Source organism: Mus caroli, chromosome 9, assembly GCF_900094665.2.
Source record: "Mus caroli chromosome 9, CAROLI_EIJ_v1.1, whole genome shotgun sequence".
Lineage (NCBI taxonomy): Eukaryota > Metazoa > Chordata > Mammalia > Rodentia > Muridae > Mus > Mus caroli.
In genome coordinates, this window is record NC_034578.1 from 111,358,458 (window position 1) to 111,385,568 (window position 27,111).

A 27,111-nucleotide genomic window follows, 5' to 3' on the forward strand; every position below is an offset into this window, starting at 1 on the left:
GCTGCTATGAACATAGTGGAGCATGTGTCCTTCTTACCGGTTGGGACATCTTCTGGATATATGCCCAGGAGAGGTATTGCTGGATCCTCCGGTAGTACCATGTCCAATTTTCTAAGGAACCACCAGACTGATTTCCAGAGTGGTCTCATTCTTATTTCACCTATAAATTAAGCCCAATATGCCTAGACGTGAGTGGAATCGTGGTGTTGGTCCATTTTTCATGTTTTCTCGGGTATCCCAGGAAAGGTTAGACCACCACAGCTCATTCTTTCAGCATGTTCAGAGTTGTCTTCATCAGATCTCCAGTTAAGATGGTACCAGATGTTATGCTCAGAGGGCTCACAAAGCAGAAGCTGTAGAAAGCCACCTCTGCTTACCCTTCCATTTAGCACAGAATTACCTAGGACTGAGAGGGAGTGTCTGGGATTTTTATCTGAGGTTCTAATGATCCTTCATGTCCTTCTTTGAAGGAAGGTCAACAGACTCAACTTTGCTGGAGGTCTTTTCCTGGTGGTCACAATTGTTCTGATCGAGATGACAATGAATGTAAGGCTTCGGTGACAATGCTCCTCGAGACCGTGTGTGATGGCTCACACCTATAACCCCAGTACTCAGGTGGCTAGGGCAGAAAGAGAGCCCTGAATATGAAGCCAGCATGGTCTACATAGTAAGACTTCATCTCAAAACACATCAAAACCCTAAAATGCTATACTTTTGTTATACAACTAAAATTTTGCTTGGGTTTTACCCATAAGAACATTGTTTAACTAATGATATATCATGTAGAGGACATGTTTAGTTGAGAGTATCATTCATCCAGAGAAATGCAAGCGCAAGCAGCACTTGCATCCCAGAATATGTATATATTGTTAGGGCACGTGATTAAACAAACAAAAAACACACCCTGTAAAATCCTGATAAAACCATGTATATTTCCTTTCTTCTTTCTTTCCTGTGTGCATGCCATGGTGCACACGTAGAGGCCAAAGGGCAAGTTATGGGAGTCAGCTCTCTGCTTCTCCTGTCTGGGTCCTTAGGATAGAACTTATGTCCTCAGCCTTGCAGCAAACAGCTTTACCTGCTCAGTCGGCTTGCTGGCCACAAGAGTTTGTGTTTGTTTCTATTAGTACTTAACATCTCTTGGGGATCAAGGCAAAGCATTTCAGCACCTACAAGCTTTTTAGTACTAAATATACAGCCCTCTAAATCACTTGGTGCTAGCAAGGCCGTAGTTAGGTATTAAAGTCCATTTTGTGGGCCAGGGATGTAACCCAGTTGGTGTGTGCTTACCTAACATGAGACCCGATCCCAGCACCCCCAGAAACCGTGCTTGTGATTTCAAGCACTCAGAAAGTAGAGGCAGAATCATCAGAAGTTCAAAGGTCAACCTTGACTACAGCCTGAGCTGCAAGAGACCCTATCTCAACAAGAAACAAACAAACAAAACCAGTGACTTAACTACAGCACTAGAAAATGTTGAATTTCCCCACTGTTCTTTCTGCCTGTGAAATATAACGTGACGGACTCCTTTTGTGGTTTTTAACAAACAAGATCTTTCCAGTTCAGCACTGTCGGTGCTCTGCTGTGCGATCACCTCAGATTGTGTATTGACTTACAGAATCAACTCAAACTTAACTGGTATTTTATGCTGTTTCTGTTCTTCTTTCAGATGCGATTTGAACTAACTAACTAACTAACTAAATAAATAAATAAAAGAGCCACGCAGACAGCATCTCCCCCTTTGTGCGCAGTTTTACTCTGGAATGTTCTATTATGCCATTCCCCAGTTTTATTCTAGTGCCTAATTTGTATGAAGTAGTGATGGAGGAGAAAGAAAATCTATGAAAAATTGAATTTTGTAATGCTAGCCAGTGTCCCTATTTTTCAAGTTGATGGCACAACAAAAGAGAATTTCAGAAAGTAATTGTGGAATAGAAGGCGGATGACGGCTTTGCCCAGAAGTGTTCGATACAGCGTGTCAGCTCAGCACTTAATTGTTCTTCTGTTGTTTTGTGGGAGAGGCCACGGGGGTTTAGTGGAAAGGGATGAGACATGGCTATCAGTCATGGTCTGAGCAGTGGCTCTGAATTTACTGTGTCAGCTGGACATGCTCTAAGCAGGCTAACTGACCTCTCTGCTCCCCCTTCCTGGATTTGTAGAATGGGTATATTACCCTCTTCCCAAAGATTTGCCCAAAATTATGTAAGAGCGTCTGTATGGTTCATGGTGCAATAGTTTTACTGTTGACTTGACAAAATCTAGAACACCTGGGAAGACAGTCACATTGAGAAATTAACCTCTTTCAGGTTGGCCCATGATTACTGTGGGTGAGGTGTTGCCTTGACTGTAGCTTTTTCCTTTGAGGGACTCCAGATTGTGGAAGGATAGAGAAAGCTGAGCACAAGGCATGTGTCTCCAATTCTCTCTCCTCTCAACTGTAGGTGACTACATGCCTGCCTTGACTTCCCCACAACGAGGCGTCCATATCTTGAGATTGTGAGCTTAAGCCAACTCTTCCATCACCACCTTGTCTTTTGTTGAGGGATTTCTACCACAACAACAGAATCCAAACCCAAACAGCTGCCAGTCGAAACACAAGAACTCTTTGCTAGACGTGGCTTTTCCAGAGGTAGGCTGGGAAGGAAGGATTTCCATGGGAAGTGAGTGGCTAGCAAACACATTGGGAAGCTGGGTTTCACTGTGAACCCTCATGGCTAACCCAACATTTGTAACATCAGACAGAATTAGCCCATTTGTAGGCCAATGGAGCCTGTATTAGTCGCACTCCCTATTGCCCTGGTCAAACTCCCCAAAAGAAACAATTTAAGGAACACAGGACTCATTTTTCCATTACAGTTTTTTTTTGGGGGGGTGGGGATGGAGCAAGTTTGCTTCACTTATCAAAGAAAAGTCTGGGGCTCACAGCCAACCATCTATATAGGAAATGGGAGAGAGACCAGGCTGCCACCTGCTGGTTTGCCTGCATCTGCCCATCCCTTCTTCTGATCTCTAAGGTGGTGAAGGAAGCCAAGATGTTGCTTTGATTTCTGATTCCTGCCAGATCATCAGAGAGCAATAGGCCAGGATAGGCAAGTGATCATATTCAATCTGAGTAACACACACAACAAAGCCCTGTAAGATTTCAGAATTTTTACAGGCCTTTGATCATCCTGGGCCTACTGTTCTTTCCTATGAGTGTGTCCTGTATTCTTCTGTCTTGGATCGTTAACGGACTTTGTCTGTAGTAGCTAATAACTTGTATGTCTAATCTGTGGGAACTTGGGTCAAGATCAGCTGCAACTATGTAGGCTTGTCAACCTGAAAACCAGATTCATGTCAGAATTCTTGACTTCAAGCCTGAAAGTCATGGGCTAGGATTTGGGAGACACTGGTTTGGGAATAGAGCAGTTAGGTCCAAGAATGTTGGCTTGTGATAGATGGTAAACATGGCTTAGTCTTTCTCCCTTCCTCATATACTTACCACCTTGTGATGTAACACTGCTTTCTGTCAAGAGGCAGAAGTTTTTCCTCCATGACCTTCAATCTGGTTCTACTTGTGGCTTGTTCTCACAATAGAAGAACAGAGAAGCGAAGCTGTGTGACCTCTAGTCTGAGGTCGCAAGTGGCTGGGTGACTATTCCCTTTTCTATCTTTAATGCTGCCATCGATCGATGAGCAAGCCCAGGCAACCTGCTGCATAACGAGAAGAGGTCTGGTATTCTCCGTCACCTCTGCTGAGCATGGCTCTGAGACAGCGTGCCAGCTGCGTGCAGTGCACCAGCAGTGAGCTCAGAAGACACCATTTGACCCTGCTAAACTTCAAGGAAAAACACTCTTCTTGATTTAAGCTAGTACAATTGGGGAATCATTACTTATGAAACTATAGGCAGCTACTATGCCCTCTCTTGAGACTATTTTGTACTTAGCTTACCCAAAGTGAATTCTGTTTGTTTTTTTGCTGTGTTGTTCTGTGTACATGGACAGCTTTATACAGAGGACATGCCACACTCCTGACATAGCTCCTACTAAATGCCAGCTACAATGATATGCGATATATTGAAAACAGTTAGGATAAACCATTTGTAGCCACTCATGCCTGCCCTCCCAGCACTGGGGAGGCTGAGGCAGGAGTGCAACTGAGGCTTTGAGAGTAGCTTGTGCTAAACAGTGAAATTTTGGAATGAGATTTTGGGTCTAAGAAAAGGACAATTAAGAAAAGTGGAGCATAGGTAGACTTCAGCAGACTCATTTAGCAATCCGTGATATTAAATTTTTAGTATGAAATAAAAAAGGGGTGGAGCTCATTCGCTGAGTGACTTGCTTTTGGCTATAGACTTCCAAGACCCTAGGGTCCCAACACATAACCAAAAAATTCATTGAGGTATATTGGATTCAAACTTAAATGGGAATAGGTCTCCATCAATGGGTCACCCAGTGTCTTGGTGATCTGCTATGGAGTGTTTCAGGAATACTTCTCAACATCAGGGAAGCTCAGTGGCCTATGGCTGTCCCATAGAACTCCTACATTCACCACACAGCGAGACCAGTGACCACATCACCACCAATAGCTTCTCCAGTGCCAGCTGGGTGACTCTCAGACACCTGAACAGTTTTCAGGGCTTGAACTGTCTGTGGAGTTAAGGCAGATCCTGGGAAGATTCTTCTCAGGTCTCATTTAGCAATTCAGCTCCAGACACATGACTGACTTTACCATTCAGGGCCGCCTTAGCAGAGCACCCCATCCTTTGATGGCAGTTTAGAGTTTGTTAAAGAGAAGTCACATTGGCATTCCAAGCAGCTTCTCAGTGAATTTCTCAAAGACATACTCAGGAATGCTGAGAAAGGGTTTTGGTAAGCTGCGCCTCCTGCGTGTGAGGTTGGCCACATGTGACCGCATGTGCACTGGCATGTGTACGGAGTGGTAGATGAGCTGAGAGTAAGTGCTCTTCTCACCCCAAGATGACACATCAAAGCCCTCAACAGGGAGCATAGTCCTGGGGACAGATGATGTCACATCAGAGTTAATCAACAGATCATGCAAATGAGGCACCCATTTATAGCATTTACTTAAATTTTCATTTAAATTGCTGGTTAAATGGAATACATTTTAAATCCTGAAGTCAACACTTCAGCAAATTGGTTTTAAAACTAGATATTAAATTGCAGCACGTTGCAATTTTGTGCATACTTCCAGGATAATTGCTTATTGCTTTAAGAGTACAAAGTACGTGTCCATGTAGTTGAGTGCAGTTGATGAGACACGGGGAAGTAATATCTTCTTGAGGGTCTTTTGTGGGCAGGAGGCAGGAGAGTGCAGTCCTTTTAAGTGTATTTATTCGGGGAAGTAATATCTTCTTGAGGGTCTTTTGTGGGCAGGAGGCAGGAGAGTGCAGTCCTTTTAAGTGTATTTATTAAGTATGTGTTTGTATGTGTATATGTTTGTGTTCAAGGAAATGCATGTACACAGCCAGTGTGTGGCAGTTAGATGACAACTTTTAGGTGTCTATCGTCTCCTACCTTGCTAAGGGTGGGTATCCTTCCCACTGCAGCATGGCTTACTCCAGGCTAGCTGACTCAAGGACTTCCAGCTAATTCTCCTGTTTCCTGATCCCATCTCTGTGTGGGAATGCTGGAGTTACCAAGGCCCATAATTGCATCTACATGTGGTTCTGGTGATAGGACTCAGCTCACCAGGCCTGGGCAGCAACTTGCCTGGTGAGCCATCCTCCGGGTTCCTAGAGTTAAGGTTCCTGGTCGCAGGCTGCCTGGCTTGGTTCTGGCCTCATCAGAATTTGGCCAAACCGTTTCCTTTCTCTGGCTTCCATTTCTATGTCTGGGAAATAAGGGGTAATAAGGAGTTCCCATAATGAAAATTCCATGTAAGTCACGTAGAACCTTGCTTCATACCCAGTTTATTACAAGAAACCAGTCTGTATTAACTGCTATCATTGTTAAAACCAGGGCTATTTTTTTTTTGCTTTATTCGTAACTACAACTATTAAAAATGTCATGAATGAAGTTACCCAATCAGATTGAAACCAGGGCTTGCGTTGTTTTTCTGTCTGACCATGTTTTTCTAGGCTCTGCTCTAAGATTTTACACTGTTCTCAATGACGTCTAGTGTATTGTATGTATGTGTGTGTTAAACAAACAAACAAACCAGAACCAACCTGAGTAAAACAAAGAACAACAAAAACAACAACAAAAATAAACCAAAATACCACAGTGGAGATGTTCGGGCAGAAACTGGGTGGCCTCCACATTCCAGAGAGCCATAAAAATAGAGAGGAATCCTGATTTTCCCAAGAGTACATTTGGTAGTGTATAACTACTTGGCTCTAACTTTCCTTAGTTGGAACCGACCACAGAACCCAGTTTCTCAGGACATCAGTCACGGCTCTCAAGTTCCACAGAACATGACCTTGGCTCTTGCTTGCTCAAAGGGGGAGCTGTCGGGGGTAGACTCAGGAAAGCTCACAGGCCTGGAGAGATGTATATAATGTGGTTATAGAAGCTAGAGGAGCCAAGGGGATCCTGGCTGTTAGGACTTGGAGGTCCCACAGGAAGGAGCCTTGATTTACCGGTGCTGCCGAGGCCGTGCCCTAGGGGAATGGTGTGGCAGCTGGAATGCTGGAGCAGTCAGAAGTTCTGGGTCGCAAAGGTGGCAGACCTGATGACCTGAGTTGGATCCTAAATGCCCATGTAAAGATGGAAGGAAAGATCCAACTTCAGAAAGACGCCTGTAATCTCCACATACAAAGTGTGCTCTGTGCCCACAGTGATCATACCTGCCAAACCTCCAATAATAAATAAATAGACCAAGAAACAAACAAATAACTTGTTTAATGCCATTAAGGAAACTGTGGTGGTTTGAGTGAGAATGGCCCCCAGAGGACTTCAGATGTTTGAATGCTTGGTCTCCAGTTGGTAGACTTGTTCAGGAAAGATTATGAGGTGTGGCCTTGTTAGAGATGGTGCACCACTGAGGGTGGAGTTTATAGCTTCAAAAGCCCAAGCTATTCCCAATTTCTCTCTCTCTCCCTCTCCCTCTCCCTCTCTCTCTCTTTCTCTCTCCCCCCTCCTTGTGATATGAATCAAGATGTAAGCTCTCAGGTCAAACCCCAAGTCTGCCATCCTGGGACTATGCTCCACAGCCACATAAATGGACTCTAACCCTCTGAAAGTGTATTTATTTCCAAATAAATCTTTCTTCTATAAACTACCTTGGCCATGGTGACTTATCATGGTGATAAGAAAGGTAAGACAGGAACCAAAATGAATATTTGTCCTGGCTAGTTCTATGTCAGCTTGACACAAGCTAGAGTCATCTGAAAGGATGAAGCCTCACTTGAGAAGATGCCTCCGTAAGATCCAGCTGTGTGGCATTCTCTTAATTAATGATTGACAAGGGAGGAGCCAGCCCATTGTGGGTGGTGCCATTGCTGGGCTGATGTCCTGAGTTCTATAAGAAAGCAGGCTGAGCAAGCCATGATGAGCAAGCCAGTAAGCAGCATCCTTCCGTGGCCTCTGCATCAGCTCCCGTCTCCAGGGTCAGCTTCAGTTCCTGTCCTCGCAGGTTGATGGTGAATTGTTCTATGGAATGGTGAGTGAAATAAACCCTTTCCTCCCTAAGTTGCTTCTGGTCATGGTGTTTCATCCCGGCAACAGTAACTAAAGCAGCACTCATTCCGTTCAGTCTTCAATCTCAAAACATGATAGGGTTCTCACGAAACAGAGGGAATCTAGAGCGCTAGACATGCAGGTGCACAGGAAGAAAGGCGGGGGCCAGAGCATTGGGGAAGGGAAGTCCCAGAAACACCAGCATTTGGGGGACCAGAGCATTGGGGAAGGGAAGCCTCAGAAACACCAGCACTCCTGAAGAGGCAGAACTGGGAACATTAGAGGAAAGTCAGAATGAAAAGCTTCCAGAAATATCCCATCCTGCCCTGCTGCTGCTGAGCTAAGTTAGAGCGTGGAATCCACAGGACAGTTCCCCAGCCTGATGGATAGGAGGAGGTGGATGAAACGGAGTGTGGAGTCCAGTCTTCTCGTGGAGCTCCTTGTGAAGATGCTCTCTAGATCTGAGGAGCTGTGCACCAGAGGAGTTCATGAGGTTTACAGGTGGCCTAGGAAGGGTGCGGTTTAGGAAGCTTGCTGTCCTGATGACTAGCTGAGAAAGGCAGGAGTGATGGCAGGTTGAGACGTAAAGCATCCTTAAGCCATATCAATATCATATCAATTACTGTCTCTCCTGAGAAGACCTGACGATCACCTAATCACTGGCCTGATGCCCCAAGTTCCATGAAAAGCAAACTGTAAGTAAGCAGGCCTGTAATGTAGCTCTCAATGGACGCTTGCCTAGTGTGCATGAAGCCCTGGGCTCAACTGATAGCATTGAAAGTATGAAAGTAGCCTTAGATGCATGGGGCTTATATAAAAAGGAGAGAGAGAGAAGGGAGAAGGGAGAGAGAGAGAGAGAGAGAGAGAGAGAGAGAGAGAGAGAGAGAGAGAGAGAGAGAGAGGGGGGGGGGGGGGGGGGGAAGAAAGGGGGGAGGGGGGGGTGGGTGGGTGTGGTGGACAGCCTGCATCCTTGACCACTGGCACTGCCAAGGGACTGCTAGCTGTTTTCAGGGTTCACTTCTGAGGGGTTTGTCCTCTTGAAGCTGGCCCAGAGTGGACAGACCTAGCTTAGTCGTTGAAGGAAATGGCTTGATATTTGAGTATTGGTTGAGTCTGAGTCATGTCACTGGCACCCCAGACGCTAACAATGGGATTCCATTAAGTAAAGCTGTGGGTGATGGGAGTGTGTCACCACCCACAGATGTTGTATAGTTGCCGTTCTCTGTTGTACGGGAGAAGAGCTCACATGTGCAGGGATCTTTGTTCTGACTTGTTCTGTCAGCATTTCACCCAAAGTTCACTGTAGGGTCTCAGGCGTCATGTCGGCTGGACAAACAGTCCTGTCCATGAACAGCCATGGTACTCATTCCACTAACATGATTGCAGTGCACGTGAGCACAAGGCTGTCAGCTGGCCTCCTTGATGGCTAAGATTGGTGCTATCTTGGCTCCTTCCATCCAGACCTTGATTCCCTTATCTGAACTCTACACCATACCCACCTCTTCTTTCTTCAGTACTTCTCTGAAGCTGCCGGACAGTCTACATGGCTTCCTGCTTGCTTTTTGCACACCAGGCAGCTGCTCTGCTCTGACTCCAGCATAGCCAAATTCCAGTTTGTTTCTAGCTGCTGCTTGTTGTCACCCTGGGGCCCTGATCCTCTCCTTCTATTTCTTGCAGAGACCAATATGTCAGTTGTTTCTGGTTCTTCTCTTTCTGCGGCCTTTCATGTCTGGGGCCTTCTCCTCTTTTGTGTCTTAATTCAGACAACTCGAATGTCTTTCCCTAAGTGTATCTAAAATACCTCCTCATCCTTGTTTTGACAAGTCAAGGACTTTCCTCTAAAGCATCTCTGAGAATCAATGATGATCTTAATTATTCCCCTGTTGGCTTTTGCCTCCTTCATTTCACAGTCACTGCAGTGGAATGTAAATTTGTCAGGTGTATGTGTGTGTGTGTGCATGCGTGTGTGCACGTGTGTGTGCTTGCATATGTGCATGTCTGTGTTTGTTTGTGTGTGTGTGTGTACACAATTTTCAAGCTACCATCTACCTTGCTTTTTTGAGATCTGGTCTTTCACTAGCCTAGAGTTCACCTAGGTTAGGGAGACTGGCCAGGTAATTCTGGAGATCCACGTGTCTCCACACACCCTCCATTGCCAACCTCATTACTGGGATTACAAGCACGTACTGTCAGGGCTGGCTTTTTCATTATGTGAGTTTTGGGGATCGAACTCAGGTCTTCAGACTCCTGAGGCAAGCAGTTTACCAGCTGAGCCATCTCCTTTAGAGAGCACAGTTTTGACAATGACACACACATGTGCTGATGAGTTCAAAAAGAAGAGAAGGAAGGGAGGGAGGGAGGGAGGGAGGGAGGGAAGGAGGAACAAACAAACAAAAAGTAGGTAAAAGTTAGAAGTGCTTGGGAAAAGTCCAAAGTTTCTGGGTTTCCCCCAAGTACAGGCAGGCAGTACTAGTAAAGTCACCCACTTGAGCCTTTACTAACGTTTCCAGAGGTTTCTGTTGCCAATGCTATCCCTTTTGTCAGAGGCTCTCCCATTTTATGAGTGGGAAGACCAATGCAAAGAGAGGCTGTATATAAAGTAATTGTACCAGGATAGATTAAGAATGACTGTGAAGTGGGAAGTCAGCTCCCTCACTCTCTAGGCTATTGGATTGTGTGGAGGGGATTTGGGGCTTGTCTGAAACAGATAAGATGACCTCTGAGAGCATTCAGTCAGCCTGAGCCGATGATTCAGTTCAGCGATTATCTTGAAGATAATGCAGATCCTGAGCATTGTTGGAAGCCGGTGTGTGAATTCTGTTCCTGGAATACACGGCAAAGTCACACATGGATCTTTTCCTGTGGGAGTTTGTGATTTAGAACAGGAAATGAACCTCTATACAGACGACCACAATAAAGCAACAAGATGACGTTCTTGCACAGATGCCAATCCTGAGTGGGTGGGAAAATCCCCTGCCATTGTGGGCACTGAGCCTTGTGAATGAACTCTGCCTCCCACACATTAGCATCTTCTGCCTTTGGGGCCTCTTGTGCTGCTCATCCTGGGTGGACACCTCACCAAACACGTTCTTACCCTTTGAGAACACTTCCTGCCTCCTGTCACAACCTAACATCACATGCAAATGTGTATGTGTTTATAGATCTAAATAATACAATCTTCTGTTGGCTAATATTTATTATGACCTTTATATAATAAATGATATGATTTATTATCATGTCCACTAACACTTATATAATGCACTGGGTTGTTTTAAGACTTGGTGTGTTTTGGTGCATTTGTGTAAGGACAAGCTATCTCTATCTGAAGCAGGACTTGAAGTTGGAGTTAACAGTTTTTGAGCAAGGAGGGCTCTGGCCAAAACAAATGTTGAGCTTCTGTAACATGCTGGAAAACAAGCAGTGAAAGAGTTGGTAGAAATGTAGACATGAGAGGGATGCACATTTGAATCCTTGACTGAGAATGGATTGGAGAATTCCAAGCACCAGAGGAGAAATGGACAGCAAAGACTGTTTGTTATTCAACAGCCCAGAGACAGCCCTGGTAGGTAACAGGGCATCTCTGCTTTTGAGTCAAGGAAGAAAAAGGCAGCCATGGACATGTGGTTGCTATGACACCTGCAGTCAAGGACCACCACCCCGAGAAACTGATATTCAAGGGGAGGCTTGAAGGACGGTAAAGCACTTGATGATGGATCTGGGAGAGCCTGGAACACAATGGCGGACACAAAATCTGAAGTCAATGATGTACCAGGGACAGGACTTGTGTGGGGCAGGGAGGGGATCATGACAACGCAGACTAGCTTTGATCCAAGGAGAGGAGTCATGGACCTCTTAGTACACACTTCCACCTGTTCCCCCACAGGAATGTCAGGGTTGCTGTGTGGAGAACAGCCATAGAGCTATGGTAGGTTGTGGGACAACTGCAGTGATCCAAGCCTTTGGTGGTGGTTGGGACTCAGGTGGAAAAACTGGGCTGCTGAGCATGTCCTTCATGAGGGATTCCTCTAACATGAAGTTCTTTATTAATCTGATTAACTGTGAGGATGAGGAAGAAAGTGTCGATAAGCATCTGCAACAGACACAGCTCAGTCCATCAGAGATGCCAAGGTGTCTCTGTCCCAGAACGTGCAGGAGAAGCGCCTAGTCTCAACCATCAGCAGAATAAGATGCAGCCACAGAGCAGCCCTGCTCTCCAATTTGTTCTGGAGAGGGTTCCTAATCCATTCTGTGAAGGACAGGGATTTCTGTAACAGTGCTGTGAAAGCTGTGCTGATCCAACCTCCACTGTTACCCTGTTTGTGAATGGCCGTTTGACATGGTTTATGAGAGAGGGAGAGGGAGAGAACCCAGGAGGGCTAAAGAACTACTCTCAATCCCTGTGCAATAAAAGCCAGAAATCCCACTAATGAGGTTGAAAAAAGAAAGCTCCATTTTCTGTGTGTGTAATAATAGCACTGCCTCCTGACATAACCACAGTTCCTGGAATAATTGCCCTCTTTCCTACTTTATTTTTAAAACCTAGAAAACTTTCTTCTCCCCCTGAGAGGAAAGATCTTTCCCTTGAAAGGCATTACCGTGTAAAACATTTCCTCACTGGGGCTCCCTCTGTTTGCCCTCACCCAAATTCACCACAGCCTTTCCAGGGCAGAATAAGTGGAGGGCATCTGGCATCTCCCCCAACCCTCCAGCACACACACAATTTCCATGGGAAATTAAGGTAGAGCCAGGAACTGCAGACCCTGCCTCTTCCAAACTCCAGGTGTCTGCCCAAGACAAATCCATCCATTATCTTTGTGAAGAATGGCACAAAAAAACTTTATCTGGTCTCAGATAGTTACCATGACATTGAACTTTTGGGAGAAAACTGTCACAGGTATAATAGATAGAGAAAGAAAGGAGGAAGGAAAGAAAGCAAGCAAGCAAGCAAGCAAGTGAGATAGATATTGTTTGAGCAGCACATCCAGAAAGCATAGAAAATATTCAAAACCACATACATTTTAGTTTTGAAAACAGGCCGTGAGCGTATTTAGGTGGATTTAGAATGTGAGCTACTCAAAGAGGCCCAGGACTGAAATTGCCTTTTAGAAATTGTTTCTGTAAATTTCCACAGCCAACTGAACCCAGGGATTATAAAAAGGAGAGAGGTTTGTGTCTAGGGAAAAAGAATACGATCAAATCTGAGCTTGTGGTAAATACGCTTTGGATATCTGGGTTGGGCACCCAGAGTGATTTCTGTGGACGTCTATTTTGGGTAAGTAGCCAGCCTCCTGAGCTACTGATTTCCAGGTTGACTGAACCACCAATCACACGTCCAGCTGTAGAGTCTGAGCCCGCTCAGGTCCTGCCTCAGGCTGGGTTTGACCTGCACTTGTGAGAGGTTGAAGACACCGAGGAAGCCTCTTCACTGTGTACTTTGTCGACATTTTTCCCAGGACAGAGGTAGGAAGGAGCTCGAGGGAACAGCGCAATGCTTCTGATATCGGAAGTCATTCAAACCAAGACTTCAGATGTAAAATGGACATGAAGGATGAAATGTTTGTATTACTTCTTCATCCTTAAGAAGATCAGAGGTGGGAGGGCTGGAGAGATGGCTCAGTGCTTAAGGGCAAGGGCTGCTCTTAAAGAGGATCTTCGTTCAGTTCTTAGCACCACATGGCAGCTCACAACCACCTGGCTGCGCATGAATCCAAGCAAAAATATACATTTATATAAAATAAAAATAAATAGTCCTTTAAGTTAAAAATGATTTGCAGGGGAAATATGGTTAAATTATAAGATGATGTGTGCTCATGCAATGGATTTGAGCTTGTTTCTAAAGCTCTCTCATTCTCTCTCTCTCTCTCTCTCTTTCTCTCTCCTTTCCCTAAACCTCTCCTTCCTTCCCTTTCTCCTCTTTCTTTCCTTCTGTGCTGGATAGTTTTATGTCAGTTTGACACAGGCTAGAGTCACTGGAGAGAAGGGAGCCTCAATTCCCTGTACACAAGCCTGTCAGGAATTTTTTTTAATTAGTGATGGATGGTGCCATGTCTGGGCTAGTGGTCCTGGGCTCTATAAGAAAGCAGGCTGAGCAAGTCAGTAAGCAACACTCCTCTATGGCCTCCGAATCAGCCCCTCCTTCCAGTCCCTGCCCTGACCACTCTCAGTGTTGAACTGTTTGTGGGGTTGAAGTGAAACAAACCCTTTCTTACCCATGCTGCTTTGGTCATGGTGCTTCATCACAGCAACAGTAACCCTAAGACACTTTCCTCCTCCCCCTCCCCCTCCCCCTCCCCCTATTCTGTAGCCCTGGCTGGTTGGGAACTCATGAAGTAGCTCAGGCTGGCCTCAAAGTCCCGGACGACACCCTCTCCCCACCCCCACCCCTGCTTCAGTTTCCCAAGTGCATGAGCTGCCATGCATGGCTTATATGAGTCTTTTTTGCATATGTGTTGGGTAATGTTTTTTTTGGGGGGGGGGTGAGTCAGATGGGCCACAAGGCATTCTCTGGCCCTGTGGCACTCCCCTATGGCAAGCAAAACACTTTTGGAAAGTAAAGGAACTCTCTTCCCTGAAGACATTGAAATTTAGCTCCTGGGGAAACAGCCCAGGACCCACCTGCCCTTGAAGGATGAGGGGACCTCCATTTAGAGAAACATGCTGATGGAGCCTGTCCTTGATGAAGGTGGGGACTAGCTCTCTGCCTTTGAAGATTTCAGTGTTTACTTTCTTGAAGATGCCTGGATGACCCTTCGGGCTTCTGTGATTCAGAGACATCAAATATGAGATGGGGTTTTATAGAATTCTATTTGGTATTCCAATTTCAAAGTACAGCCTTGCTTTCTTGGGAAAGCCATGTGTATGTGGCTGGGTGCCCTTTTCTTTACCCCTGCAGTGTTGCTTCCTGGGGCCAAAGGATGCTGAGTTTACACAAGGCTCGGGGCTTGTGCCCCTGTTACATGATCTCTCTGCTTAATAAAACAGGTTCGGAAAGTTTAAACAAATATATGCTTTATATGTTCAGGATTGAGGACTGGGTCTGTAGCTCCATTGCTAGAGTGGTTGTCTGAGCATGAACAGACCCCAGGTTCCATCTCTAACCAGCATCAACTAGGCATGGTGGTGTGCACTCCAGTCTTAGCACAGAAAGGTAGACACAGGGGGATCCAAAGTTACCTTCAAAACAAGCAAGCAAGCAAGCAAGCAAGCAAGCAAGCAAGCAAGCAAACAGAACTCAAGAGGATGATTAAGCACAAAATTATCTATAGCTGGGTTTGAAGCACTGTTTCCTCTTCTCTCTCTCCAAATGGCCAACTCTCTCCTCCATTCCTTTTCTGCTGTGGAGGGAGCAGGGGTGTGTCTCAGGGAAGGATCGTGTGCCAATCATTTGTGCCCCTGTGAGAATGTCACTAAGAGTCTCACTGTTTTTGAGAGCATTGTTCGGTAAGACATCTCTCTGCTCCAGAAGGCATTGTATTTGAACTTCGCCATTGAGCACAGGCACTGTGCACACTGGCAACCTTTTGAGGTCATACGTACCATAGTACTGAAGGACTGGCTCTCTACTCCATGGACTCTCACTGCCCAATAGGAAGAAGTACGCACTGTAAGATGGCTTCACCTATCCTGTGAACTGTGAGCTTTGTAGGACTTCTTACATGAGCAACTGTGAGCATCCCTACTGCACAGGGTACCATCACCTGTGAAGAGAAGACATGCACATGACAGGGAGACTGACAGGAGCAGATAGGGGCAAGGAAGGGAGGGCAGGGGTCTGAGGGGAAGTGTGCTCAACATACAATACAGGCATTGGGGAGAGCTTAAAGTAAGTATGTAAGTGAAAATAAACCATTTGTGAAGTCTTTGGTTTCTTTGTGTTTCATCGTGTGAGCTCTCAAACCCACTCTCTCTGTGCCCTCCTAGGACACAGTGGCCAGAAGGAGATGACCCCTGGTAAGAAGATCCCCATCTTTGTGGATGGGGTTGTACTTAATGGACCTCAAACAGATGTGAAAGCTGGAGAAAAATTTGTTGAAGAAGCCTGTAGGCTCATAATGGAAGAGGTGGTTTTGAAAGCTACAGACGTCAATGAAAAGGTAAAAAGAAAACACATAGGGAAATGACAGGAAAGGTTGTCCTCTGGCCTTTATTCACACAAGCAGGCATGTGAACATGCAGGTACACACACACACACACACACACACACACACTCCGTAATTACACGAGCCCACAAACAGCAGACATGTTATTGTTCCTGTTTTAGAAAGGAGGGAGAAAGCGAAGGGCCTGTATCTCACCCACATCACGTGCTAGCACATTTATCTGGAGCTAAATGAAGGTGGCATGGCTTCAGCATTCATATTCCTAACTTCTCCATACACCCCGGGAGCAAGAGCTGCATTGCCTCTTATCATCGCAGTCACTCCATCTGTTGAAATTGAATTACCGGCAAATGGACACATAGGAGAGATCTCCCCCCCAATTGTATTAGTAGCAAATAGATGCCATTTATATCTGAGTTCAAAGATGATAGCGTTTATTCTGAGATGTAGGTCACTAATTAGAAAACTAATAGACCAGATTGTCATGATCTCTGAACGTGGTCAGAAATAGTCAGGCTCAGGACAGAACTGATTGTGGAGGCTTTTACTCATTCTCACATTTATAATTTAGTATCAGACTTCTCTGTGCATCCCTGAAATACTTTGAATCTTGTTTGGTTAGCATCACAATTCCCTGACAGCAACTTTTGGGTTTTATTATTTATTATGCCTTAAAAGATATATTTATTCTTTGTGAGTTTCAAACACGTATATGACCTTTTTGAAATATGCAGTTATTATAATTTAGTGTATATGCATGTGTCCAAGTGCTTGCCTGCGTGTATGTCTGTGCACCATGTGTATGCAATACCTACAGAGGCCAGAAGGGGGTTTCAGAATCCCCGGAGCTGAAGTTATAGACTGCTGTGAATGGCCATGTGGATGCTGGAAATAAAACTCAAGTTTTCTGGAAGAGCAATCAGTGCTCCTAAGCATGGGGCCATCTCTCCAGCCCCTTTGCAATGTATTCTGATCCTACCCACCTCACTCTTTCCTCCAGCTCCTGACAGACTGACCCCCATGCCTATTCTCAGTTGCATGTCTTCCTCCTGCTGCTGCTGCAGCTCCTCCTCCTTCTCCTCCTCCTCCTCCTATTCCCCTTCTTCTTCATTTCTTTTATGAGCCTAGTTACTCCAACTTATGTTACTCCTGTCCTCCTTCTGTGTGTAGGATTGGCCGTCCACTGCAGCACAGACACTCTGTCAGGATCCACGCCCCACAGAGAGACTGAATCTCCTTCATCATCCATCAGCTGTCAATATTTTCTCTGCTAGGGGTAGAGTCTCAGGAGACCCATCCCAATCATTACTGAAATGCTGATTTTATTTGTTTTTGTTTTTTTTTTTTTTTTTTTTGAGATAAGATCTATGGAGCCCAGGCTGGCCTGAAATTGGTCTCCCTTCCTTTAGCGTCTTGAATTAGGCGGGTGAGCCAACAGTCTGGCTAAGTTGTATTTTTTTTTTTTAAAAAGCTATACTCTCTTTTTCAGTAATTAAATATTAACTGAATGCTGGCTACTTGAAAGGCATTAAATTGGGCCCTCGAGGAAATAAAGAAACATGAGATGAAGGCCCAGTTTCAAAATGACTTTATAATCCAACTAGAATGGTAAATTTTCATTTGTAAAGAGAATAGGGGGTCCCGGTGAGAGGGCAGTGAGTTTGGGGCAGACCTTTAGAAGGTTCGCTTCCCACAGGACTGCGCCCTGACGTAGAGTGGAAGGGGAACATGGGTTTTAGGAAGGCTGAGGGGAGTTGCGCAGGTGCTTCTATTGCTCAGGACAGTAAAGAAAGCTGGCAAACACTGCAGAAGAGCAAGAGGCACTCGGAGCAAGGGCTTCCTCTTAGAGAAGAGCTTGAGAAAGACAGATGACACAGGAGACCCATGGGAGAGACTCAGTGGTCCAACTCAAGAATCCCAAACACACACACACACACACACACACACACACACACACACAGAGAGAGAGAGAGAGAGAGAGAGATCAGTTCCATCCCCCAGATTCCCCTGTGTTCCCTATAGCCTGTTCATTCCAGCCTCTGAAGCCCCCGCTGTCCACTGTTCTTTCTGCTTCTACAGCTCTTGGGCCTGGCAATTTGTGCAGATGATTGTCTGTCTTAAGCAGCCTCTGAGACAGTTTTCCCTCATCAGTGTTCCCTTGAGACTCCTGTGGGCAGCTGTATGTGCCCATGCCATTCTTGTGGGTAGTCTCGGGCACGTTCGACTCACCTCTGTCTGGCAGGCAGGCATCACGAGAGTTGGATTCCACACCTCTCACACAGCTAGAAAGCTCTTCCGGCTTCTTCCACTTCCCACCGCCCTGGCTTCTAGCCTGCTTCTATTCCCTGGTCTCTCACCTCAGCCTCCCCTCCCCTCCTCTCCACCACCAAGCTTTATAAAGATGTCTGCAGTCCCTCCCTCTCTTTCTTCACCTCCTACCTCTCCAATCTACCCCAATCTCACCTCCACCCCCACCTCTCTAGTCACATTGCCAGTGCCAAGAACACCTCCATGGTGATGAATTCGGTGAGGGCTTGTTGGTGCTTCACTTGGCTTCGCAGCATCATTTGGCAGCATTTTCTTCTTTGGATGCTCTTTATTCTTGGTTTGAGCCCCATCAAACCGTGCTAGAAGGTCTTCTTCCCTCATTGTCATCCTCCCTATCAGAGGTCATCCCTGCCACGATATTCTGTAAGTGCCATCCGATGTTATCCAGGGATCCCTGTGGCTTCTTTCTGAGCTGTGAGTACCTTCCCCTGGGGTGTCCTCCTAGGAAGCCTAGAGTTCTATTTCTGATCCTTCCCAAGAGTTTGATAAAGCCCACCTTGATCTACCCCTCTCTATTCACTCATTTGCTTGCTCCACACATCTCCACTGAGCCTCCACTTAAGCCTCATGTTCCCGCTTCTTCCCCAACACTCCCTTCCATAACCTCTTCACCACCGTTAAACTTGACCCTGTCCCTTCTTTACTGAGGAGCTCTGAAATCACGATGATCAGTCTCCATGGATTAATGAACTCCATCTCAGCCCTGTGGTGGTGACTGTGTAGGATGTAATGGGTGAGTGGCTAGCTTGGTGATGCCTGCTATGGGAAACAGAGAGCAGAAGGAAGTGGAGAGGGTTGCCATGCCTGGGTCATGGGCAGCTGGGAATGTTAACAAACTTGTCAATGAATGATAATGGAAACATTTCAGCAAACATATACAAATGGAAGAGCGCATTATTAAATAGGTGGTGAGAGAGGGACATTCTAGATAGAGGACGCAACATGTGGAGACCCCAGCAGTGTGTGCAAACTTGGTATGTCTGAGGAAGAGAGAGGCTAGTTAGCCAGGAGGTAGGCATGCCAGAGAGGAAACGCAGGCAGAGAAGCAGCACACACAGGATGGGTTTATGTCTCCATACTTTCTTCTACGTTGATCTTGATGAAGCTGGGGAGTAGCTGAAGGTGTTTGAGCAGAAATATGTGGTAATGGCTTGAGGGAGAGAGGCCTGCTCTAGCAGCTGGGCTGACAGACAGTGTGGGGAAGGAAGGGAGGATGCTCTATGACACTGTCTCCCTTTCTGGGATGCTTTTCTCTTCCCTCTGACTTACGCTGTGGTCCGAGCACACTTCCATGACATCTTAGATGCTGCAGGCGGCCTGATCTTCCAGCCCGTGTCATTCCTGCCTAGAGCATTCTGTGAGTCATAACCCATCTCAGCCTGCCTCACTCTGTCCTGACATTTGTCACCAGTCTCGTGTTGGTTCTCCTAGGAGGTCTGAATGAACCACTCTGGCCCCCGCTGGATCCACACTCCTCCCACAGCTCCGTTAGAGATGGGCTGCAGCCCCGAGAATTAAATTCACATGTCCTCTGCTCTTTCAGAACTACCCGGGGACAGAGTTCTGGCTTCTCCAGTTCCCCCATCCTGGGCTCCCCTGGGAACGTGGTTAACTGTGAGCTATCACTCCATTTCCAGGTATGTGAGTGGCAGCCCCCTGAGCAGCTGAGGCAGCTCCTTGACCTGGAAATGAGGGACACAGGCGAGTCACAGGACAAGCTGCTGAAACTCTGCCAAGACGTCATCCACTTCAGCGTCAAAACCAGTAAGGCCTTGTCATGTCCCTGACCTAGCCTGCCATTCACCTTTTAGTAAACACGAGGGTTCCAGTGTGTAAAGCACAAGCCACACGGGTCAAACAAACTGTGGCTCTGATGCAGAATTCTGCATGGGTCCCTTTCATCCCTAACGCAGATTTGTTTTCAAGGCCGAACAATTGTCAAGGAATCAGATAATGCGTGAGCCCTGGGATCCCTGTCTTTTCCTTCCCAATCTTCGTCCTCCATGTGTAGCCAAGATTTCCACTGTAGTTCCTATGTATTAGTTAGTAAACTGTCATGTTATTTTGATTATGTGACTATGTTATGGGACTTAAAAATGTGTCCGTGGCCCAGAGTATACCAAAAGGATGAGGGAGCAGGGAAGGAGGAGAAGGAGGAGGAGGGGAGAGCAGGAGGAAGAGGAGGGGGGAGGAGGAGGGGGAGAAGGAAGAAGAGGAGGAGGAAGAGGAGAAGGAGAAAGAAGTGAGGAAAGGAAGGAAGGAAGAAAAAGTTAAGGAATAGATTTATTTAGAGGATACTGGTTTACTCTTGGCAATTTCTAATTACCAACTCACTTAGTCAAATCTGTCAGAATCAAAATAAAAAATTAGAATCTTTAGGTAGCTATAAGAGGAATAGTAGGCCTGCAGATATAGCTCAGTGGGTTGAGTGGTTGCCTAATATGCACAAAGCCTTGGGTTCTATTCCTGTCACTGAATAAGCCAGGCATGGTGGCTCGCACCTATAATCCCAGCACTCAGGAGATGGAGGCAGGAAGATCAGGAGTTTGAGACCATCCTCTGCTACATAGTGAGTTCAAGGCCAGCCTGGATATTTGAGACTCATGAAAAACAAACAAAATCCCAAACCAGTAAATGTTAGGTCTTGATGTGATTTTCACACGAATGCCATCACTACTGTGACTTTCAGTAAACCAGCTTGATTGCTACCATACGACAAATACCCAAGGAAGATGTTTCAAAGCGGGAGGTGGGGCTGGTTTTCTGAAATATGCACACTTTCCAGTCCTGAGAAGGTAATCCAGTGTCCTAATCTACACAGGCATTATGTTCTGTGAATTCTGACACTGAACTAAATTTAGTGGAAAGAACACCATAAAATCCCGACTAAAAATAATTGGATTAAGTTCCCTTGGGAAAGCCTGGCGCATATATCTAAAACCCAGTCAGAATCTCCTAAGCAGAGACACCTCCTTCATTATTACAGTGCCTGTCAGAAGTCGGGAGTGACATTTAATGCAGTAGATTGTTTGCCGTTTACTGAGTATTTTCCATAATGTTACCATGGAAATCAATCATAAATTAACACAGAACTTTAAAAAAGCCTATTAAAATTACGTGTAGAGATGTCTGCTTGTCTCTGCCAGATCAGAGGGAGTTTTCTGTGCTTTAATTGAAAAGGCATTTGCTTCGATTTGGGTTTTCTTTATTGAACCCATGGTTGAAAGAGGCGGTGGGGGGGGGGTGGTGGGAAACCCACATTAAATTCTATAACCAAACCCATTTCCCCACACATCCCAAATTAGAAAGGCCCCCTGCCTTTGTGCTTCTTATCATGCTGTGTTTCTTATGTCTGAGAATGTCAAGCTGGGTAGCCTGGGTTTGGTGTGAAGATTCACACTTGGAAAGCTGGGGACTTTTATGAGACCTTTTAAGTAGGGGGAGAGATGGGAGTGAGGGCAGTGAGTTGGGGGAGGGGGAGAGGCTCTTACTCTGTGACAAACAAGATTTTAAAGACGAAGTTTGAAGTAGGTTGAATCCGGAAGTGTCTGAACTGAGTGCTGAGTCACAGCTGCTACCCCATCTGCTTCTTGCCAGTCAGGCTGCTCGGCAGGAGGAACAGGAAGGCCACTCCCTGACTGTCACTATAGGTGAACACTTGAAATCTGTGACACTAGGGAAAGGGTGTTAGGGACCTTTTCTCAGGGACTCAGGAGGCTGTGGATAGCAGGAGAGACCGGAAGGTGAAGCAAAGCCCTCAGTCTCTCCAGTTTTCCTGAGAAACGTTGATGTTGGGAAAGAGTTCTGCCTAAGCACTTCATGGGGTGGGAGGAGGGGACCACAGGGCCTTATGGATCCTCTGATGACTTGCTGGCCACGCAACCATAAGAACTGGGGTTCTGCCTTCCTGGATCCCACTTTAAAGGCCAGGTGAGGCTTCATGCACCTTTAAACTCAGCTATGGGGAGACAGTCACCTCACAGGACCCCACTGGTCAGCCAGTATAGGTGAATGGGCAACCTCAGGGTGGAATGACAGACTCCCTTTTCAACTAAGGTGGAGAGAAACTGAGAGAGATATCTACCACCAACCTCTGGCCTGTAGGGGCACACACATGTGTACACACACATGTGCATACATAGACCTGTGCACACACACACACATAAATACATGTATGAACATGTACACAAATCCACACATAGAAAAGGAACTTTAAAAGTTTTTCTTGTATATATGCTAAGTACTTTAAAAATTGACATGTATTTACATATAATAAGGTACACAAATAGGACTCACTCAGCTCCTGGCACAGAGTAGGCTCAGACCATTTCTAGAACTGAGAGGCCCTTTGTGGCCCTGTTCAGTTGAGAAGCCCTTCCTTGGTGTAGCAAATTCTTACCTCTATTCTATAAATGTCTATGCTGATTTGTGTGGAAACACACTGGGCTGGCCTATGTGTGACAGACCCGTTGGGGCCCCCGTCACTGTGAAAGCGAAGGCTTTGTTTTCCTATTACAGACCATCCAAGATTTTTCAACCAGCTCTATGCTGGCCTTGATTACTACTCCTTGGCGGCCCGGATTATAACAGAGGCGCTGAATCCAAGCATGTAAGTACCATGTGACCAGAGGTTAGAGACGTGAGAATGTCTTTCATGATTTTCACTGTAATGACTTGTTTTGCAAAGTCTAACCAGGAGAAGTGTCAGAGCCCTAGGACTCCAAGCCATGTTTGAGGAGGTGTTTCTGCCAGGTGAAGCTGTGGGAGAATGCCAGGTATATCTATCAATCAAACAGAGAGACCTGGTTAAGCAACTCTCCACTAACTCCTGCAAAGAGAGAGAGAGAGAGAGAGAGAGAGAGAGAGAGAGAGAGAGAGAGAGAGAGGGCTGTGCTACACATTAGCAGCTGAACAGAAACAAGTCTTGGGCTGAGGAGATGGGTCAGTTGGGAAAGTGCTTACCTCACGAGTATGAAGAACAAAGTACAACCCTCAGAACCCAAGTGTAAAGAGGACACACATCGTAATCTCAGTTCAAAGAGGCAGAGACTGGAAGTTCCTTGGTGCCACTGGCTAGCCAGATGAGCCTCCTAGTAAATGCTAGGCCAGTGACAGACCTTGCCTCAAATAACAACTGGGTGGCTACTAGAGAATCACACTTAAGGGTTTCCTCTGATTTACACACACACACACACACACACATGGGTGGGGAGAGAGAGAGAGAGAGAGAGAGAGAGAGAGAGAGAGAGAGAGAGAGACAGACAGACAGACAGACAGAAACATAGACAGGCACACAGACAGATAGGCATACACAGACTCATAGACAAAGGCACATACACAGACAGACACACACAGACATAGACAGGCATAGACAGACACACAAACACACACAAACAGACACACAGAGACATAGACAGACACACAGACATAGACAGACACACAGACACAGACAGACACACACAGACATAGACAGACTTAGACAGACAGACACATAAACAGACACAGACAGAGAGACACACAAACACATGTACCTTTGATGCTATTCTTAGAAGTTATAAAGTCTGTTGAAAGAAAGATGCAGACTAAATAGCCTTAATGTGAATGAACGCAAAATCCAGACACACACCTGAGAGACAGATGTGTTATACTATAAATGGAAATGGAGGGATGTTTGTCCCAGGAAAGTCTTCTCTGAGAAAAGGTGACAGCTAAGAGAAGGATGAGTACAGGTTAAGCAGGTGAGAGAGCCAAGTTCCAAGTGGTGGGATCATCATGTACAAAGGCCCTGTGGTGGGAGCAGCATGGCATTCTTTGTTGAAAGATCAGTGTGGGTGTGTCCAACAGAGTGACAGGGGAAACAAGACTGAGAGAAGTTGACATGTTGAGCCAGGGAAACATGCATATGAACCACTCCACAAACATTGAAAGCCCTTGAAAGTCAACACTGTTTGGTGACATTTGCTGTCTAAAAACAATTTTCGGGAGGATGGGGGGAGGGGTGGCTTAGTGCATAAGTTAGACATCCTGAGTTCAGAATCCCTGAGCTCACATACCAGCCAAATGCAATAGCACACATGTCAGTGATCCGACACATCTGAGGGAAATGGGAGGCAGAGACGAGGCAGTCTCCAGAAACATGTCTCCCGGGTTAAGCTGGACTGCCTCAAACAAAGTGGGAGGAGAAGATCAATCAGGAAGGATTGTCCTCTGATCTTCATGTGCCCATCATTCCACACACATGCATGTTCTCTCTCTCTCTCTCTCTCTCTCCCCTCCCCTCTCTCTCTCTCACACACACAGAGAAATCTGAGTGATTATATGGGATGAATTAAGAGGATATTTCCTTTACCGAATGAGAGATGTTAGCAGTTTGGACTCAGGGTTTAGAAGATGAAGCACCAAAGCATTGCTCCATCGTTACGGCACTTGGTAGACAAGCATACACTTGTAGTCCCAGCACTGGGAAGGTGAGAGAGATTTCTGGCCCCTGGTGACCAGCCAGCATAGTCATAGTCATAAGACCAGATCCCTATGAGACCCTGCCTCATAAAGCACCTTTGAGTTCCTCAAGTGTGTACCCACACAGGGACAGGCGTACACATGCATGTGCACACACTTAGAAGATGACATGAAAAGGAGCGAGTAAGTGTTGGAGCTTGGAAATGGAGGTCAGGGAAGTTTCTCAGCTAAGGTCTGGATTTCCACCCTTTGTGACTGGGTTCGTGGCTGTGCACCAGACGCTGTAAGAGAACACCAGTTCCCAACTGTGCAGTAGATGAGGCAATATCAAAATTTCCATTTCCGCTGGGAACTAATGAATTTGCAATGAGTTTGAGATAGTTAACCACACTGAGAGATTCCGGGGCCTGGAATTCTGATATGGATTTTGCAAGGTAGAGATGTGAAAGAGACTGGGAGAAAATAGCTTTTGAAATAGTTGGCATGGATGAGATACCCCAAGCTAGATATTCCCAACCCTGCCTACTTATTGAAACTAACCTGAGGGCTCCTGGGGTCTGAGCAGACTGATGAAATGCACGTGTTGTATGGATTTAAGGACTTTAGTGAGCAGCCAGGGTAGAAAACCACAATCATGAGGACAGAGACTGAGGAAAGAGCAGAACTCAGGGTCTCAGGACCAAGACTTGAAGACACAGAACTTCTAATGGTTAGGAGGGAGAGAATCAGCCATGGTGAGGGTGAGGGAGGAGGAGAAAGCCAAGAGTAGAGGTATGGCAGGAAGCCATAGGAGAGAGACCATGTGACTAGGACAGTGTGCTAGCCCAAAGTGAAGACTGACAGTTTGTGAATTAGCACCAGAGATGTCAGGGGTGAGCACATGGGCATGACATTGCCTCTGTGAGGACAGACAGACATAGGCGCCATCTTCCAGGACTGGAAGACTCAGACAGGCAAAGAAGACAGCCAAATCCCACTCTTCAGATCTCTGCTCTTAGGTTTCAGAACATCTTTCTTGAGTTACTTGGCCTGGTACATTTAGAGGTCTATGATGTATTAAGTTTTGTCCCACTGCACTATCCACTCAGAATGTGCCCGCCCTTGTGTTGCCCCCCCCCATGCCTCATCTGCATATCCATTCCCCAAATAGAATTGAGACAATTTTTAGTAATAGGCTCATAACAAATAGAACGATTATTCTATCTGTATTTCAACACCCCCCCCCATAAATATACACAGACTTTCACACTCCCTGTGTGTATTAAGTGGTTTCACACCATGGTGGAAGTATTAGATTTTATATTTAAGAGGACCTGTAGAGTGCTAGGCACACAGGCAGACATTACATAGTAGGTGTTTGGTTCTTTTTGCCTTTCTGTCCAGATATTAAAATACTTATATCAAAAAACTCTACAACTAGAAAATTTAATGCATCTGCCTAGCCTACATATTTAGCGTATACATTCATCCACATACAATTTAATTAATGTACATTCACCTAACTGTAAAGGAGGCTGGAGATATTTAGTGACTCTTAGTTATCTGGAGAGAGAAGAGACTTAAACATCACATAGCCAGGCATTGTGTGTATACATACATAGTATAGTAATATAAACACTAATGTAGCTGATGGAGTTCAGGGTACTACTCTGGAGCTGGGAAGCTGCTCTGGTGGAGTTCAAAGGGCAGGTGTCTATTAAGCACGTGGGATCAACATGAGGGATTGGAGGGGAAAGTGTGGGAAGAACATCCAGGGAGGAGCAAGGATGCAGGTCAGACTGGTAAGTCTTAATGACACTCTCGGCTAACCCCAGAGAAATCTCTACAAGGACTAGGTATCAAATATGGGTGCCAAGAGAGGAGTGTGATGGTATGGTTGCTCCTTCAGCTGAGGTGATCCTCAGAAGGCCACAATGGCAAGGCTCTCTGATGATGGTGTCCTTGGCTAGAGGAAGAAATCAGGACAGAACTCAGCAGTACAACCATCACACAATGAGAGCTATTCATAGAACACTCCCTACCTGTGCAAATAGAGCTAATGCGATAGAAGAAGCTGTGTTTAGGACACAGAACTTCCACATAGAGACGATGTACTTGTACTAATAAACTAGAACATGGCTACCAAGACAATAGCTCCTCTTTAGTTAGTCTTAACAACCAATTTACTAGATTTCCAAACAAAGGCATGGCCATTGCTCATGGCTGACACATAGATGGTTCCCTGCTTCAATTCCCTATGCAACTGAAGGTTGCTGAAGTAGCTCACCAAAGGCCACCAACTGTGGACATTTAACCTTATCTAGTAGTAGTAGTAATGCCAATGGAGTCTTCTCTAGTTCCAAGGGATAGATCTACAGAGACTTCCACCACTTGGCAGACACTGGGTTTCGTGGAACTCACTCTGTGCCTTCCTTGGGACCCCCAAAGGGATGTTTTGACTCTAGTCATAGAAGTGAAGTGTTTTTTATATCTGTCTAGTTATACGTATGAGGTGTCCCCAGTGTTTCTGTTAGTGGAAGAGGCGGTTCTGAAGAAAATGATTGAATGTGTTGGCTGGAAAGAAGGGGATGGAATATTTAACCCAGGTGAGTACCGCTGGTGACCT

The 27,111-nt window shown here is 45.8% G+C and overlaps 1 protein-coding gene across 1 annotated transcript in view; it reads left to right on the forward strand.

Annotated features, from left to right (window-relative positions):
* Positions 1-27,111, forward strand: part of Gadl1 (glutamate decarboxylase like 1) — a 167,839-nt gene that overhangs the window by 13,591 nt on the left and 127,137 nt on the right. The window contains exons 2-5 of the mRNA XM_029481848.1: positions 15,541-15,713; positions 19,685-19,811; positions 22,566-22,656; positions 26,985-27,091. Coding sequence (XP_029337708.1) covers positions 15,561-15,713; positions 19,685-19,811; positions 22,566-22,656; positions 26,985-27,091 — 478 coding nt within the window. The 5' untranslated portion in view covers positions 15,541-15,560. The remainder of the gene's footprint in view (positions 1-15,540; positions 15,714-19,684; positions 19,812-22,565; positions 22,657-26,984; positions 27,092-27,111) is intronic.